The sequence below is a fragment of the Littorina saxatilis genome, linkage group LG1, assembly GCF_037325665.1.
Source record: "Littorina saxatilis isolate snail1 linkage group LG1, US_GU_Lsax_2.0, whole genome shotgun sequence".
In the NCBI taxonomy this organism is placed as follows: Eukaryota; Metazoa; Mollusca; class Gastropoda; order Littorinimorpha; family Littorinidae; genus Littorina; species Littorina saxatilis.
This window is the reverse complement of record NC_090245.1, coordinates 100,297,884-100,316,801: the sequence shown is the minus strand read 5'-3', so window position 1 is coordinate 100,316,801 and position 18,918 is coordinate 100,297,884. Positions and strand designations below refer to the sequence as shown.

General features: G+C 41.4%; 1 protein-coding gene across 1 annotated transcript in view; it reads right to left on the bottom strand.

Moving 5' to 3' along the window:
• Positions 1-18,918, bottom strand: part of LOC138957062 (uncharacterized) — a 213,563-nt gene that overhangs the window by 67,521 nt on the left and 127,124 nt on the right. The window contains exons 32-39 of the mRNA XM_070328263.1: positions 10,655-10,811; positions 9,807-9,964; positions 9,121-9,281; positions 7,639-7,804; positions 4,512-4,664; positions 3,103-3,285; positions 1,565-1,903; positions 317-482 (exon numbers count right to left, since the gene is read on the bottom strand). Coding sequence (XP_070184364.1) covers positions 317-482; positions 1,565-1,903; positions 3,103-3,285; positions 4,512-4,664; positions 7,639-7,804; positions 9,121-9,281; positions 9,807-9,964; positions 10,655-10,811 — 1,483 coding nt within the window. The remainder of the gene's footprint in view (positions 1-316; positions 483-1,564; positions 1,904-3,102; positions 3,286-4,511; positions 4,665-7,638; positions 7,805-9,120; positions 9,282-9,806; positions 9,965-10,654; positions 10,812-18,918) is intronic.

Sequence of the window (18,918 nt, the reverse complement as noted above, 5' to 3'; positions counted from 1 at the left end):
TGTTAAAACATTTAGTCAAAACTTGACTAAATGTAAAAAATGGGGAGTAAAAATTTCGTGGAGGGAGTAATTTTTTCGTGCCTTGGGGAGTTCTTTTCTCGTACGAAAGGTGTACTCGGAGTAAGAATTTCGTACGAAATGTTTACTCCTGAGTAAATTTTTCGTGGAGTAAACATTTCGTGTTACACCGGCAGACAACTCTGTCAGTGTAGAGCCGCTGCTGTGAAATGGGGACTACTGCGTCACCCTGTCACACAAGGACTGCCAGAAACTTCCAAACAAAAAGTCCTACCAAAATCACCGATACCCTTCTTACCTTTTTGAAACTCCTGTGGCGTAGCCCTTCGTTTTGCAGACGACAGAGGCCGCCTTGTTGCGATAGTAAGCCTGACCTATACACACCGTTCCAGTCTTTTGACCGTAAGTGATCTCCACGCGACCTTCTTTCCCCGATGCTCCGCCCACTATCTGGTAGGTTGGCGCTGGCAACAGTTGAGAACCAGGCAGATTAAGAATGAGCTTCGGTAAAAATGTGGTCACAAAACAAGCTCCTCAACAAAGCAATACGAGGTTATTTTAATCTGCGAAATATCAAACTGTCGAAGTTTTTTTTCAGGTTTGAAAAGTGCGGGTGCAAGCTCCTCTTGTCAACGTTTGAAACAGAGTCCCGCTAACTGCAATTACATTGTTTTTCTAAATAATCACACATTTACCAATAACACTGCAAAATCTTGCAAACTTTTATATTGTGAAATCACCGGGAGCATTCCAATATTAACATTTTCACGACATCAAGGGCAGAGCTAGAATTTCTCTGCTACAGAGGATGCTCCACACACACACACACACACACACACACACACACACACACACACACACACACACACACACAAGCGCACACACACAAACACACAGACATAGACACACACACACACACACACACACACAGACATACACACACACACACACACACACACACACACACACACACACACACACACACAGACAATGGCAGCTCATACAAACATCTAGCAAACTAATACAATCCTTCAGATTATCCATGCAGGGTTACCGACAATCAATTCACAGAGAAGAAAGAGGAGAAGGAGACAAACGAGAAGAGATTACAATATGAACAAGAAATTCCTCCGAGGTAGGAAAAACACCCCCGTTGGTCAAAGGGAAATAACCATTCTCACTGCCACCAACTGAGAAGGTTATTTCCCTTTGACCATTAATATGTCCCTCTATAAGTCCTTGTAGAATCTTAATCCACCAATAACTCCCTAACCGTGTGTTTGACTGGTCCCAAATTTTGTAAGGACCGTCTCAGGAATGTATAGAACCTGTTCACCAAGTTTGGTGACGATCGGTCCGTTCATTCTTGAGATCTATATGCGAACACAAACACACAAACACATGGACCGAATCCTATACACACCCCTATACCGGGGGTGTAAAAACACGATATGAAAAAAGAGATTGGGAAGGGTTAGAAGGAGGATTAGAAGAAAGAGGAGGAGCAGAAAGAATAACAGCTGTACCACATCCAGAAAGCTTTTACCTTGATCATTGAAGCAGAAAACACCAGCCTCAGGCGCCGACACGTAGTAAGAATAAGTTGTTGCGAAGTCGCAGCTGGCATTGCCGGTCGGGCATTGAAAGAGGCTCGTTTCCGTCCCAGCGCAGTTAATTTCCGTCATGAGAATGGGTCCAGGACTGTCGGCATACAGGCCGTACACCAGCCCATTGGAGTAGCCCAGCTGTTTACACGCCACTTTGCTGTCGCTGTTATCCCAGTAAGAGGGGCAGATCCGACCCTCCACGCCGTTCTTGCGCAGTCTCACGTGCCCGGAGGAGTTGGCGTAGTCGCCCAAACCACCTTTCAGGCTTATACTGGTTGCTGTGGAGAATAAGACAAATGAATGAGATTTCCTCTCTGTCTCTGGACAGGTGGGTGGGGAGGACGTACTGTGAAACCGTCCTTTTAATTTATACCCCATTCAACTCACAGCACAATTAAAGCTCTCCATCCTCTTTTAACCCCCCCCCCCCCCCCTATCCACACTTCAAGTTAAAGATTCACTCCCTCTCTTAAGTCCCCGATATTTTCCGACTCCCTCATAGGACCTCTTCCCGCTCCTGTTTGAGACTTCATTCGATCATTTAAGCTTTCCCCGACCCACTCCACACCCTACACAAACCCAGACTCCCCGAGTTTAGACTCCCTTTCTTAAGGTACCGATTTTCTAATGTTGTATATTTCATCTTTTTGTTCCTGGCAAAATAGTATCTAAACTGCATCCTCTGCATTTGTTTGTGGGCGTGCGACTAAGTGTATGCACACTCACATGCACGTGTGTGTGTGTGTGTGTGTGTGTGTTTGTGTGTGTGTGTGTGTGTGTGTTTTGTGTGTGATGTGTGTTTGTGTATGTGTGTGTGTGCGTATGTGCGTGCGTTCGTTCGTTCATGTGTGCGTGCGTAACCACAAGGGTTATGCTGGTGACTAGTGATGAAAACACAAAAGGAAACAGACATTTTATCCTGATCTAATGAGAAGACAGTATATCAAGGACTTCACTGCAAGAAGACTGGAAGCACTACCTACTGGTGTCATGGGGTTGTCTTCAAGAATACTGACTGCTCTCCATGCTAGTGTCAAGGGCTTCACTGCAAGATACTGGAAGCTCCGCATAGTGGTGTTTAGGGTTTCACTACAAGAAGACTTCAAGCTCCACACACTTGTGTCAATGGCTTTTCTTCAAGAATACTGACAGCTGTACATGCTGGTGTCTAGGGCTTCCCTACAAGACACTGGAAGCTCTCCTTACTGGTGCTAATGGGCTTCCCTACGTGAAGACTGGAAGCTCTCCTTACTGGTGCTGAGGGCTTCCCTACAAGAAGACTGGAAGCTCTACTTACTGGTGCTGAGGGCTTCCCTACAAGAAGACTGGAAGCTCTACTTACTGGTGCTGAGGGCTTCCCTACAAGAAGACTGGAAGCTCTACTTACTGGTGCTGAGGGCTTCCCTACAAGATGACTGGAAGATCTATTTACTGGTGCTGAGGGCTTCCCAACAAGAAGACTTGAAGCTCTACTTACTGGTGTCAAGGGTTCCGTTGTAACAGTGGACGGAAGCGTAGTTGATGTTATTATTGTAACTGTAGTAACAAGAGCTGGTGCTCTTGGTGCAGTTGAAGATGGAGCTTTCGTTACCATAGCAACCCAGGTTTTTCCAGATTGGTCGGCTGTAGTAGGAGGGCCCCCGGTATGCACCATACGACCCTGCAGCAACAGAAAGGAGTAGCCATGAAACTGCTGCAAAACTGGAGAAAACTGACTTTGTTAACACACAAGTAATCCACCAACAAAAACCAAAACGTCCAAAGTCCACCTTATGACCTAAGGAAGGGGCCCTCAGATGACGTCCAAAGTTAGACCATACGTTTCTGCGTTACTTCTTCTCTTCTTTTTCTTCGTTCATGGGCTGAAACACCCACGTTCACTTACGTTTTGCACGAGTGGATTTTTACGTGTATGACAGTTTTTACCCCGCCATTCAGGCTGTATACGCCGATTTCGGGGGAAGCATGCTGGATATTTTTGTGTTTCTATAACCCACCGAACTCTGACATGGATTACAGGATCTTTTTCGTGCGTACTTGGTCTTGTGCTTGCGTGTACACACGAAGGGGAATAAGGCACTGGTAGGTCTGCACATAAGTTGACCTGGGAGATCGTAAAAAATCTCCATCCTTAACCTACCAAGCTGCCGCGGCCGGGATTTGAACTCACGACTTTCCGATTAGGAGGCCGATGTCTTATCCACTACGCCACTGCGCCTGTCGGATGTGTTATAAATAACGTACCTTCACCTAGCAAAAGGAAGTGTTTTAAAAGTTCAACGGTCTCGAACTGATTAACTGCTGAAATGCCGATAAACAATCATAACCAGCTCAATTGAGCATTAAAGAATAGGCAAAGAAAGATCACTCTTCGTAATGATTTCCTTTGTGTTACTTCCCTTTTTTGTAAGTGATGAACGTTAGAAGTGCACGCGTCATAAATGGCGCTCCCGTCTCTGCACCAAGCGGCGCTTCTTGACTGCATTTTGAGAGAGCGCTCACTTCGATTTAATCAATTACCATACTTGCGACGCAATGTCAAGCAAATCATGTCGTGTGAGTCTAGATTGGATTTTTCAGATTATTCAGATTCGTCAAATCTGCAAGGAACTTCTGCCCTCTCTCACGCCCCCTCTCCCACCCACCCCCCCCCCCCAACGGTCAGATCAATAGTCTACCTTTTAATTTGGCACAATACTTCAAAACATGCGTCAAAAAGGAAACAAGCATTATTCGATGTGGAGTCTTTTCCAATCGTATTTTGTGTGATATGGGGAACTATAGAATACAAAAGCACAAACAAACAAATCAGTATAAACATGCAACTCCTAAATTCACATCTTTGATGAAAACTTGATTGATTATTGGATAGCATCGCAGTTTTACCCGTGGGAAGCGATCTTCCGTGCTGAAAACCAAGGTCCTTGCAGGCAACCTCAGCGTCGTTGTCATCAAAGCCAGTTCCGCAGATTGTTTTGTACGCACTGCCAGTGTTGACTTCAAGGATTCCGTTGTTGTGGTCACCTTTCACCAGGCGCACTGAAACAGCAACAGCAACAATCCAGTGTAATGGTTCAGGTCTGTCAAGTTTTTTTCTTGGAATCGCTCTGCACACACACACGCACGCACGCACGCACACACGCACACACACACACACACACACACACGCACGCATGCACACACACACACACACACACACACACACACACACCATACACCATCACCCTCGTCTCGATTTTGTTTTACCCAAACTTGACCCCACTGTTACTTCACTTGAAGTCAACTGAATCGCAGGGTCTTTGGACGAAAGTGCTCAAGAAAATACCAGGGTCGCACTGCACACTATCTGTTTACCAGATTTCCATGCACCGTCCACTTCAGCATTGGGAACACGATGGAACGTGGCCACTGAACAGTAAATGTTTTAGACTTTCAGTTTGGTAAGGCCAACAAAAAAATAGGTGTGGTTACGGTAACATAGCCCCAAAAAATAGGGTAGGAAGGTAGGCAATCACTTTTTTTTTAACAAAACTTTTTTTTCTAATGTGTACAAATTAAACCTACTTGATAGGGAAATAAGTGTGCGACTCGGGCGCTTTCGCTTTCATTGCGTTTTCTGCACTCGTTTACTTGATTTTTTTGGGGTATTATTTTGACAAATGTAATAAAAAGTTATAGGGTCGGCCCCAAAAAATAGGGTAGGTCGGGTTACCATAACCACACCTTCTTTTTTTTAGGCCTAACGTTGTGCTAACAAACTGGGTGTTTACTTAGGAACGTACCACAGTCGTCGGTGAAGGGCTTGGCTTCAGTAAAAGCATGGCGCCCACAATCGATCATGGTTTGTTATTTGCATGTTCATAAAGTTTATTCACAATGTTCACTATCACAATACCTGGATAGACATTCTTACAGGATACCTAAAGCCGTTTGTGTGACATCTAAAACAGAAACAGTATGGGGCAGTTTAAGGTAGTATGGGTGCCGTAGTCACCTGGAGACATCGGTGAACGTTAAAGCCTCACTCCGCCTCCCGTAAACCATCTGTTTTTGATCCCTGAGCCTCCCGATCTTTTACAGGCAGTACAGACATACTTCTATTTGAACGGTTACTGTACTGCTCGGGAGCATCCTGGCTGCTTTCCGTTGAGAGTGAGACATTTTCAAACAATTTATTTTGTGCAGTAAGAATAGGATGTAGCCTACTATAAAACAAATCGGAAGCCTCGTTTTGGCGCTAGAACTAACTTTTAAAATCTAAATAACAAATTGACAGCATGTGAGACAAACGTTCTTAAATCCTAAAATGATTCTTTTTTCATCAAGACAAGATCAGTACAATTCGAAGTTTTGAAAGTTTGAAAAAATGGAGCCCGGAAGTACGTCATGCAAGTTCGTGTTTTCCCAAGCAGACGAATGTTCTGCATATCGCCAGTTTCTTTGAACGGTCAACCGCCACCGCTCAGTTCGTGCCACACGCAGTTGTTTGTTGCATTTTAGATTCAGAGGTAAACAATAATGTGCTATTGCAGATACAGCGAGTTGCATTGAAACCACAATCTGACGACTTAATTTATCACGTATATGAACAAGAAGGGCAAAGCCCATACGACTCACATGCTTGACCTTGACCTTTACATGACCTTGACCTTCAGGGTCAAGGTCAAATAACTAAACCTAGCAATGACATCATACACTAAGAACTGCTTTACACATTTTTCCTACCAAAATACATGTGACCTTCCAAGGTCATGCAACACAAAGCTGTTAATTCAAGACATATGAAGTACAATGGTGCTTATTGGCTCTTTCTACCATGAGATATGGTCACTTTTAGTGGTTCACTACCTTATTTTGGTCACATTTCATTAGGGTCAAAGTGACCTTGACCTTGATCATATGTGACCAAATGTGTCTCGTGATGAAAGCATAACATGTGCCCCACATAATTTTTAAGTTTGAAACAGTTATCTTCCATAGTTCAGGGTCAAGGTCACTTCAAAATATGTATACAATCCAACTTTGAAGAGCTCCTGTGACCTTGACCTTGAAGCAAGGTAAACCAAACTGGTATCAAAAGATGGGGCTTACTTTGCCCTATATATCATATATAGGTGAGGTATTGAATCTCAAAAACTTCAGAGAAAATGGGAAAAATGTGAAAAATAGCTGTTTTTTAGACAACATTTATGGCCCCTGCGACCTTGACCTTGAAGCAAGGTCAAGATGCTATGTATGTTTTTGGGGCCTTGTCATCATACACCATCTTGCCAAATTTGGTACTGATAGACTGAATAGTGTCCAAGAAATATCCAACGTTAAAGTTTTCCGGACGGCCGGCCGGACGGACGGGGGGGACGGACGGACGGACGACTCGGGTGAGTACATAGACTCACTTTTGCTTCGCATGTGAGTCAAAAAGGGAAAGTGGGTCACACGGGTCTACGATCGCTCAGGGGTTGAATAATTACCACGAGCACTTGTGTGTGGCCATTCAAACGAACTGTGTCATTTTAATGGTGTTAAATACTAGTGCAAGTGTGTTCCATACGGTTAGAATTGCTTATTTCGTAAAAGATTCCATCGTTCTGTAAACCTCATCTGAGGCAGAGTGAGGCTTTAATCTAAACAAAAAATCAAAATAATCCATTTCATCCACATTAGTTCCCCGGTGTACATGTAAACGTGAAAGTGCTGTCTCGGTTGTCGGGTTTGGGTCAGCCCGGATTCAGTGTTGGTGGAGACTTTTTAGTTTAGGTTTTAAGTTTTACGTCGATCGATTGTTTTATGTTTGAATACATCACTTTACACAAATTGTTTTCTTCTGATATCAGCCGAATTGTCTTTTTTCTTGGTTTGTCTTGCAGATGGGCTGGGACAGACTGAACGACAAAGCGTGCAACTGAATGTGTGGGTTTCTGAGCTATCATACTCAGAAAGCACCCCATCTCTCTAATGCAGAAAACTCAATACCCACTCGAGAAGCATCCTTTCTTCGTTTTCTTTCTCTAACCTGGTCCATGGCAAACGACAGAGGCGTCCTTGCTGTGGGTGTTACACTGTTCGGTTGAAACCTTCCAGCCGTTGCTTCGGCACTGCAGGATGTTGTCCTCGCGACCGCTACAAAACAAGCCGTTCAGTCCTACCGGCTTTCCTGTCCCCCGGCCGTAGTACGAACTCTGGAAGTGATTTACATTTTCAGTTCTTGAGCACACAAAACCACCCTCGGTCGTCATTAAAGACGATGCTAAAAATAGCTCTGTCGGATTTCTATGAATTGCGAAAGAGTGAATACCCTTGCTTTTAGGGGGACACATAATCTCCATGTGCTCCTTGTCCAAGTTTTTCAGACATACCCCTCGCTAATGATTGGCCGTTGGCAGTTTGTCTTCCTGGTATTCACAACCCACACACCCGAGTTATTTTTGGAATTAGTCTAATTTTGAAATTTGACCTACTGCAGAGTAAGGTAAAGTAGGGTAGGGTGGGCAAAGTTAGGTTTTGTGAGGAATTTTGAAATTTGACCTACTGCAGAGTAAGGTAAAGTAGGGTAGGGTGGGCAAAGTTAGGTTTTGTGAGGAATTTTGAAATTTGACCTACTGCAGAGTAAGGTAAAGTAGGGTAGGGTGGGCAAAGTTAGGTTTTGTGAGGAATTTTGAAATTTGACCTACTGCAGAGTAAGGTAAAGTAGGGTAGGGTGGGCAAAGTTAGGTTTTGTGAGGAATTTTGAAAAACAGTGTAACCCCCGTTTAAAGACCCCAAATGTAAGATCTTTGCTTTTGCGATTGTCTATTTATAACCTCTCTAAATATACATCAATTTCAAGACTGCTCTCTTTTGAAGAACTGAATTCTCTGACATGTTTTTATCTTAACATGGGTTTTCAACTGTATTTGTCCAGTTTCCTCACCGGAAATGTGTATGCTTTCCTTTGGAAAATGAGCTGTTAATGTGCATCACACGCCTTTTTTTCTTTATTTGTTATGGGTTTCCATGCTACTTAGTAATGTAGCTTTTATCAAAAGAAACAAACCCTTCTCCCTCCACTGATTTCATGTTTTCAAAATAACTGAGCGAACAGACAAATAGCTGCCCCCCCCCCCCCCTCCATTTTAAAAACAACTCTCTTAAACATACACATACCAACAGGCTCAAAATACAAAAATAACAAACCAACACTCAAATAAACAACCAACACACACACACACACACACACACACACACACACACACACACACACTTAAACACACAAACACACACATACACACACACACACACAAACACACACACACACATACACACATACAGACAGATAGACATACCGACACCCACACCCACAAATGGTCCCAACATTATTTCAACAGAAAAACCCCACTCTGATCACATAAACACGAAGACAAACCATTAAACAACCAAACAAACAAACAAACAAACAAACAAACAAACAAACAACCAAAATGTCAAACACTCCAGCCACAAACAAGTCATTCTTTACCTTGATTGCCGTGCCTCCCCCGTGACCTAGACCGCGGCAAACGACGCTGGCATCGTTATCGGTCCAATTGTCATCGCAGACGGTGTAAGTAGTTCCGTCCATCGTGATCTCTACACGTCCGTAGCTGTCCGTACCATTTGCCAGGCGCACCACTGGCGCCGCTGTGTGAAAAGAGGTAGATTGAAAGGTCACAAATAATTTCCTTACTTTCCGTCTTTCGGGACTATAAGGCGCAACGGTATTCACGACTTTTTTGATTGACCTTGTTGAGCTCATGGGGGGCTGCCATGTTTCTCCAACATAGTTTCCGGCTCACACTGGACCGGACACTGCAGTGGAACAGATTTTATTATTTCTGATTGAACAATGATGCCGACGCCCACTTGACCCCTCTACAATGTCAAGGTAGGAAAGTCGTAAAGAGGCAGGCAATTTAAAGGAATTTACTTGATATGTCATCAAAAACAAAATCAAAACGGAATGAACCAGAACAAAATGGAACACTATAGGATGAAAGTCGCTTGTTCATTTCAACGCGTGTTATTTCTCTCAGGTGCCAGGAAATTAATCTATTGCACATGTCATATGTATTTAGCGCGCTTCCTTTCCTGTGTTAATCACAAAGTAGAACACGAGAAACAAGAAGCAGGAAAGTCAGGAAGTAGACAAAATAGTTTCATACTCACAGTTGGAATAGCAGAGAGCGTACTGCGGGTTGCAATTCCTGTTGCTGGCACCCCAGGGAGGGACCACACACTCCTTCAGGCTTGTCTCGCTACCTGTACAGTTGAGCTGTGTCACCCAGCCACTGCCTTGAAACACGTCAGTCCTCGATCGACCAAAGCTGCAGGAGGGAAGTGACCATTAAATGCAGGGAGACAGACAGTCATAGAGATATAGACAATGACACACACTTAACACACAAACACACCAACGCATGCGCGCGCGCACAAAAAGACACGCGTGCGCGCGCACAAACACACACTCAAGACTCACTCAAGACTCAAAATGTTTACTGTCCTCATAAAAACAAGGAAAATTGCCTTACAGTGTCAGGCGATCACAGACATAAAAACATCACATGTATTAAGAATTAAACGATTGCACTTAAAACTAATAACTCTAGCCCGCTTCATATTTGCTGTAAACTTAGAATTAGAATTGCATTAAAACACATGTAAACATCCTAAGCGCACACACACTCACACACACACACACACACACACAAACACACACACACATGGCTACATTGCAACGATCAATAGTATTGATCTAAGACAGATATTAAACAGCAAGCACAACAAGAGTTGTCAAATTCCACTCGTGCAGCCCCCCAAGTCTGACAAGCAACAGAATGCTCTTTCCTGCCTAGTGGTCAGTTGACATCAATGGAAACAAATGCCCGGCTTGGTCCACTATTAATGTTTTGCGAGGACCCATTGACAGTACTGTTTTCATGTCAGCAGATAAAAGAAGTCCATCAGTGTACAAGTTGTAATAGGCCAGAGCAGACCGTAGCTGTTCGTTTACTTACACCACGCCACCCCATCCTCCGTTTAACTGCTTGCAGAAGACGTTGGCGGCCGTGTCGTTCCAGGACTGGCCAGCACAGACAGCCCCCCACACCTCCATGTGTTGCACCTCCACCCTCCCCCAGCTGGCGGTGCCGTTTTGCAGTCGTACAGAGAACGCTGGGGACAGACGTACAATCACATGTTGAGATACAAAACGCCTGCAAAACAGTGAAAGGAAAAAAATGAATCAAAGAGCAAGGTCAAGAAAATAATGAGCTGAGTTATTCTACTTAATCACTCACACATTTGTGCATGCACACACACATGTTCCATACTTTAATCCCCCAGATAACAAGTAAGTGTTGAAGGCAAATTAACAATCATTACACAAACTATGAATCGTGCTTCAAACGTCGCAATGTTTTGAGGTTCATGTACAATTCCAAACATGTCACACCTGTGACGAGTAAAACGAGTTTTGTTTTTCCTGTTTGTTTGCAGTTTTTGAGCGTTTTTACATTTAGTCAAGCATGAAATTACACATGAGAGTTTGTGGGTATAATATCTCCAGACGTTTTTTTCTCATTTTTTTCGATTAATGTCCTTGATGACGTCATATCCGGCTTTTTGTGAAAGTTCAGGCAGCACTGTCACGCCCTCATTCTTCAACCAAATCGGTTGAAACTTTTGTGACGTAATCTTCGACAAAGCCCGGACTATGGTATTGCGTTTCAGCTTGGACGCTTAAAAACTAGTTAATTAGTTTGCTCATTAAAGTTGTCATTAAAATCAAATTTTCACTAACAGATTTAAAAATAATTGCATCGTATTCCTCAATTTCTCCTGAAATCAAAAATATATACATATGTCATGTTTACTCTAAAAATGTGCTCAGAATGACAGAAAATAGGTTAAGTAGCCTAAGTACTGCGTTTGCACCCTACCCGGAGACGAGCGTGACCCGTCTCTTTTTTTGGGTGTGGTTAGTCGAGACTATGGTAAATATAGTCTCGGCGATGACTGTTTATTGTGTTTATCTGTTCCTTTTAATGCCGACAGCTTAAAGGCACAGTAAGCCTCCCGTAAACCATCACAGAGCTCCCCGAGCGTCTACATATAGTACCACAAAAATGAGACTTAATATTAGCGATCTAAAGAAAGACTTAGTTGAGCGACACCTTGCGGAAAATAGCGTATGCGACTGTGGTGATGGAACAGAAACTGCAACACACTTCTTACTAGAATGCCGTTTACACTTAGCTGCAAGAAACAACACAATCAACAAACTAACCAACAACCTCATACACACAGATATTCTACTTCATGGAAACCCCTCCTTGCAAACAAAAATTAACAAAAAAATCTTTTTAACAGTGCAGGAATTTATTGGACAGTCCGGCCGTTTCGAACAGATAAACATGTAAAGTGAAAACAAAATCGATACGTCTACTCGTCTCTCTCTCCCTCTCTCTTTCTCTCTCTCTCTCTCTCTCTCTCTCTCTCTCTCTCTCTCTCTCTCTCTCTCTCTCTCCCCCTCTCTCTCTCTCACTCTCCCCCTCTCTCTCACTTCCCCCTCCCTCCCTCCCTCTCTCCCTCCCTATCTCTTACTCGCTAACACCATAAATATTATATATATATTCTAAAACTGATTTTTGTTTTGATGTACAATTTTCATACAACAACTTTAACTTATGCACATCTCCTACCCATCCCTCTTCTTTTATTCATCTTCTTTCCCTCCTTCCTTCCTTTACTGTCTTTCTTTATCATCATTATGCAACGTTCATTACGTTATTAATAGATTTGGTTTATTGAGACAAATTGTTCAGCCGTTACCGCCTTATGTTGTACTGTCATGCAGGAACACCACTATAAGCTTCTAGCTTGTTGCTGTTTCTGTGAACTTTGTATACATGTCATGATTGTAACCTTTGTTAAAATAAACTTATGTTTAAACCATATAGTACAAGCATACTTCCATTTGAACGCTCACGGAACGGGAACATCCTGGCTGCTTTCTGTCGAGCGTGAGAAATTTTCAAAGAATTTATTTTCGTGGACTTGGCCTCAACAGCAATGGCGCCTCGTTTTGGTGCTGGACGGCTGTTATGAATACCGGAATTCACGCCCGGACAGTAAGCCTCCCCTAAACCATCACAGATACTGTCAGGCTTTTACACACAGTACAAACACCCTTCCATTTGAACGCTCACCAAACGGGAACATCCTAGGTGCCCTACGTAAAGAGCGAGCAATTTTTAAAGAATTAATTTTGCAGATTGTCTCGAACACTTTTTGGACCCATCCTGAACTCAGGTCAAACATGAGTTACTTCCCTTCGGGTCTCATTCTATCGATGTAAACTGGCGATAGCCGTGAATCGATGATTATCAAAATGTTTTTGGACCGTGGTGCGTTTTTGCGCTAGACCTAACTTTTAAAATCTAAATAATAAATTGACAGCTTGTTACACAAACATTCTTTAATCATAAAAGAATTCTTTTTTCATCAAGACAAGATCAGTACAATTCGAAGTTGTGAAAGTTTGAAAAAAGAAAAGCCCGGAAGCAGGGTCACGCAAGGGTCGTAGCAGACGACGCCGGTTTATCAGTGCATATCGCCGTTCCTCTCAACAGTCAAAAGCCATCGCTAGAGTTCTTGTGAACCACAGCCGTTTGTTTCGTGCATAAAAACGTGCTATTGTAAATAGTCGCATTCAAATAACTAACTGACGACTACATTGTGAAAACGGGAAACTGGATCACACGGGTTCACGATGGCTCAGGGGTAAGATAAACCACGCAAAAATAAATTCTTTGAAAATTGTTCGCTCTTTACGGAGGGCACCTAGGATGTTCTCAATCGGTGAGTGTTTAAATGAAAGGGTGTTTGTACTGTGTGTAAAAGCCTGACCGTATCTGTGATGGTTTACGGGAGGCTTACTGTGCCTTTAACTGAATGTTTTTACTGATATCGCTTCACGCGACTTGTTCATTCTTACTGGACCGAAGGTGGGTATCACAGTCACGCGTATTGAATATTAATACATTGCTGGATTTTATGCGGGAAATTGTGAGAGTCTTTTTTGAGACATTTGCTGTACAGGCTATGTCAATGCACATCCATCGTCAACACAACCACCACCACTGGCGACGGTCAAACTTCCAACCCTTCTCAAATATCTCTTGTCAGAAGTAGTGAGACAGGCATAGCACATGGTTCTCTGTCATTATAATAATAATAATAATAATAATAATAATAATAATAATAATAATAATAATAAAGATAGCTTATATAGCGCCGCTTCACAAATTTAACTATGCTCTTAGCGCTGTACATCGAGATATAACAATTTCAATAATATAAATACAAAGATGATATTATCATAATACACATTTACAAATATCACTCACGTGCATACATCCTCGTGCACACCACGCGCATACACACTCCCACTCATTAGCAAGTGCTTCCATCCCCCTGCCACTGAGATGTTCATATACCCCCCTGGACAAGCTCACACTATGTCCGTCTCCTCTCTAGACTGTACATACACTCAGCAAGAAAAAGAAAGACTAAATGCAAATTTCATACACAACCCTATGGCTCAATCAAAGCTGAAGCAACTATACAAATTGTATATGTCATGCTCAATTCAAGTGCCAATTTTTCCAAATTCGTGAAATCGGCAGGATTTTGTCGTAAAATGCGTAAAGGCTTCTAAAACTTTCCCATTGCGAAATCGGCAGCGATTGTTGGGTTTTAAAGTTCTCAAACACCTTGACTATCCCCTCACGTAGACAGCTAGATATTAGAATGGATAGAGATATCGCAACAATAGATAAGTTATGGCAAAGAGTGTAGTTTTCCTGCATTTTTGGAGTTATGCTCGACACAGACCAACGCGCACTATATTTACAATAAATAGGGAAGTAAAGTAATGCAAACGCAATGTTTGGTGAAACAGACAGGTTCTAAGTACGTACGGTAAAATGCTGCCGTTTTCGCAAAATGGGCAGTATTTTTCCAATTATGCAAAATGTCCAATAATGTTGCCCATTCCGCGAATTTGGCAATTCCGTAAATTGGGCACGACATATACACCTATTGCCCCGCACAATTTAGAATTGAGAAAATCCTCACTGCAGCGCGACCTGGGGTGTAACTGTTGCTTTCTGTAGCTTTCAATGTTATTATGATACAAAGATATGTTTCTCGCCATAGAATTCTTTCATAACTTGACCTCGGCTCAAACTTGAACTTTTTTCCACAAACGAGTTACCTGCTTTTTACATTTAGTCAAGTTTTGACTGAATGTTTTAACGTAGAGGGGGGAATCGAGACGAGGGTCGTGGTGTATGTGTGTCTGTCTGTCTGTCTGTCTGTCTGTCTGTCTGTCTGTCTGTCTGTGTGTGTGTGTGTAGAGCGATTCAGACTAAACTACTGGACCGATTTTTATGAAATTTGACATGAGAGTTCCTGGGTATAAAATCCCCATACGTTTTTTTCATTTTTTCAATAAATGTCTTTGATGACGTCATATCCGGCTTTTCGTGAAAGTTGAGGCGGCACTGTCACGCTCTCATTTTTCAACCAAATTGGTTGACATTTTGGTCAAGTAATCTTCGACGAAGGCCGGGGTTTGGTATTGCATTTCAGCTTGGTGGCTTAAAAACTAATGAGTGAGTTTGGTCATTAAAAATCTGAAAACTGTAAAAACATTTTTTTATAAAACGAACCAAATTTACGTTCATCTTATTCTTTATCATTTTCTGATTCCCAAAACATATACATATGTTATATTTGGATTAAAAACAAGGTCTGAAAATTAAAAATATAAAAATTATTATCAAAATTAAATTGTCCAAATCAATTTAAAAACACCTTCATCTTATTCCTTGTCGGTTCCTGATTCCAAAAACATATAGATATGATATGTTTGGATTAAAAACACGCTCAGAAACTTAAAACGAAAAGAGGTACAGAAAAGCGTGCTATCCTTCTCAGCGCAAGTACTACCCCGCTCTTCTTGTCAATTTCACTGCCTTTGCCGTGCGCGGTGGACTCACGATGCTACGAGTATACAGTCTTGCTGCGTTGCATTGCGTTCAGTTTCATTCTGTGAGTTCGACAGCTACTTGACTAAATGTTGTATTTTCGCCTTACGCGACTACGTAGAGGGGGGAATCGAGACGAGGGTCGTGGTGTATGTGTGTCTGTCTGTGTGTGTGTCTGTGTGTGTGTGTAGAGCGATTCAGACTAAACTACTGGACCGATCTTTATGAAATTTTACATGAGAGTTCCTGGGTATGATATCCCCAGACATATTTTTCATTGTTTTGATAAATGTCTTTGATGACGTCATATCCGGCTTTTCGTGAAAGTTGAGGCGGCACTGTCACGCCCTCATTTTTCAACCAAATTGGTTGAAATTTTGGTCAAGTAATGTTCGACGAAGCCCGGACTTCGGTATTGCATTTCAGCTTGGTGGCTTAAAAATTAATTAATGACTTTGGTCATTAAAAATCTGAAAATTGTAAAAAAACAAAAAAAATTATAAAACGATCCAAATTTACGTTTATCTTATTCTCCATCATTTGCTGATTCCAAAAACATATAAATATGTTATATTTGGCTTAAAAACAAGCTCTGAAAATTAAATATATAAAAATTATTATCAAAATTAAATTGTCCAAATCAATTTAAAAACACTTTCATCTTATTCCTTGTCGGTTCCTGATTCCAAAAACATGTAGATATGATACACGCTCAGAAAGTTAAAACGAAGAGAGGTACAGAAAAGCGTGCTATCTTTCTCAGCGCAACTACTAAACCGCTCTTCTTGTCAATTTCACTGCCTTTGCCGTGAGCGGTGGACTGACGATGCTACGAGTATACGGTCTTGCTGCGTTGCATTGCGTTCAGTTTCATTCTGTGAGTTCGACAGCTACTTGACTAAATGTTGTATTTTCGCCTTACGCGACTTGTTACATTTAGTCAAGTTTTGACTAAATGTTTTAACATAGAGGGGGGATCGAGATGAGGGTCGTGGTGTATGTGTGTATGTGTGTGTGTGCAGAGCGCTTCAGAGAAGACTACTGGACCGTTCTTCATTAAACTTTACATGAAAGTTTCTGAGTATGATATCCCCGGACGTTTTTTTTCGTTTTTACATTTAGTCAAGTTTTGACTAAATGTTTTAACGTAGAGGGGGGAATCGAGACGAGGGTCGTGGTGTATGTGCGTGTGTGTGTGTGTGTGTGTGTGTCTGTCTGTCTGTGTGTGACGTGTGTGTAGAGCGATTCAGACTAAACTACTGGACCGATCTTTATGAAATTTGACATGAGAGTTCCTGGGTATGATATCCTCACAAATTTTATTCATTTTTTTTTTATAAATGTCTTTTATGACGTCATATCCGGCTTTTCGTGAAAGTTGAGGCGGCACTGTCACGCTCTCATTTTTCAACCAAATTGGTTGAAATTGTGGTCAAGTAATCTTCGACGAAGCCCGGACTTTGGTATTGCATTTCAGCTTGGTGGCTTAAAAATTAATTAATGACTTTGGTCATTAAAAATCTGAAAATTGTAAAAAAATATTTTTTTTTATAAAACGATCCAAATTTACGTTCATCTTATTCTCCATCATTTGCTGATTCCAAAAGCATATAAATATGTTATATTTGGATTAACAACAAGCTCTGAAAATTAAATATATAACAATTATTATGAAAAAAAAAATTTCGAAATCAATTTAAAAACACTTTCATCTTATTCCTTGTCGGTTCCTGATTCCAAAAACATATAGATATGATATGTTTGGATTAAAAACACGCTCAGAAAGTTAAAACGAAGACAGGTACAGAAAAGCGTGCTATCCTTCTCAGCGCAACGAATACCCCGCTCTTCTTGTCAATTCCACTGGCACTGCCTTTGCCACGGGCGGTGGAGTGACGATGCTACGAGTATAGGCCTACGGTCTTGCTGCGTTGCGTTGCGTTCAGTTTCATTCTGTGAGTTCGACAGCTACTTGACTAAATGTTGTATTTTCGCCTTACGCGACTTGTTATATTTAGTCAAGTTTTGACTAAATATTTTAACATCGAGGGGGAATCGAAACGAGGGTCGTGGTGTATGTGCGTGTGTGTGTCTGTGTGTCTGTGTGTGTGTGTGTGTGTGTGTGTGTGTGTGTAGAGCGATTCAGACAAAACTACTGGACCGATCTTTATGAAATTTGACATGAGAGTTCCTGGGTATGAAATCCCCGAAATTGTTTTTCATTTTTTTGATAAATGTCTTTGATGACGTCATATCAGTTGAGGCGGCACTGTCACGCCCTCATTTTTCAACCAAATTGGTTGAAATTTTGGTCAAGTAATCTTCGACGAAGCCCGGACTTCGGTATTGCATTTCAGCTTGGTGGCTTAAAAATTAATTAATGACTTTGGTCATTAAAAATCTGAAAATTGTAAAAAAAAATAAAAATTTATAAAACGATCCAAATTTACGTTTATCTTATTCTCCATCATTTGCTGATGCCAAAAACATATAAATATGTTATATTCGGATTAAAAACAAGCTCTGAAAATTAAATATATAAAAATTATTATCAAAATTAAATTGTCCAAATCAATTTAAAAACACTTTCATCTTATTCCTTGTCGGTTCCTGATTCCAAAAACATATAGATATGATATGTTTGGATTGAAAACACGTTCAGAAAGTTAAAACAAAGAGAGGTACAGAAAAGCGTGCTATCCTTCTTAGCGCAACTACTACCCCGCTCTTCTTGTCAATTTCACTGCCTTTGCCATGAGCGGTGGGCTGACGATGCTACGAGTATACGGTCTTGCTGAAAAATGGCATTGCGTTCAGTTTCATTCTGTGAGTTCGACAGCTACTTGACTAAATATTGTATTTTCGCCTTATAGCTTACGCGACTTGTTTTTTTTATAAATGTCTTTGATGACGTCATATCCGGCTTTTTGTGACAGTTGAGACCGCACTGTCACGCTGTAATTTTTTTATCAAATGGATTGACATTTTGGTCAAGCAAACTTCGACGAAGGTCGGACTTTGGTATTGCATTTCAGCTTGGAAACTTAAAAATTAATTAATGAGTTTGGTCATTAAAAATCTGAAAATTGTAATTAAAATTATTTCTTTATAAAACGATCCAAAAACAATTTCATCTTATTCTTCACCATTTTCTAATTCCAAAAACATATAAATATGTCATATTGGGATTAAAAATCACCTCTGAAAATTAAATATATGAAAATTAT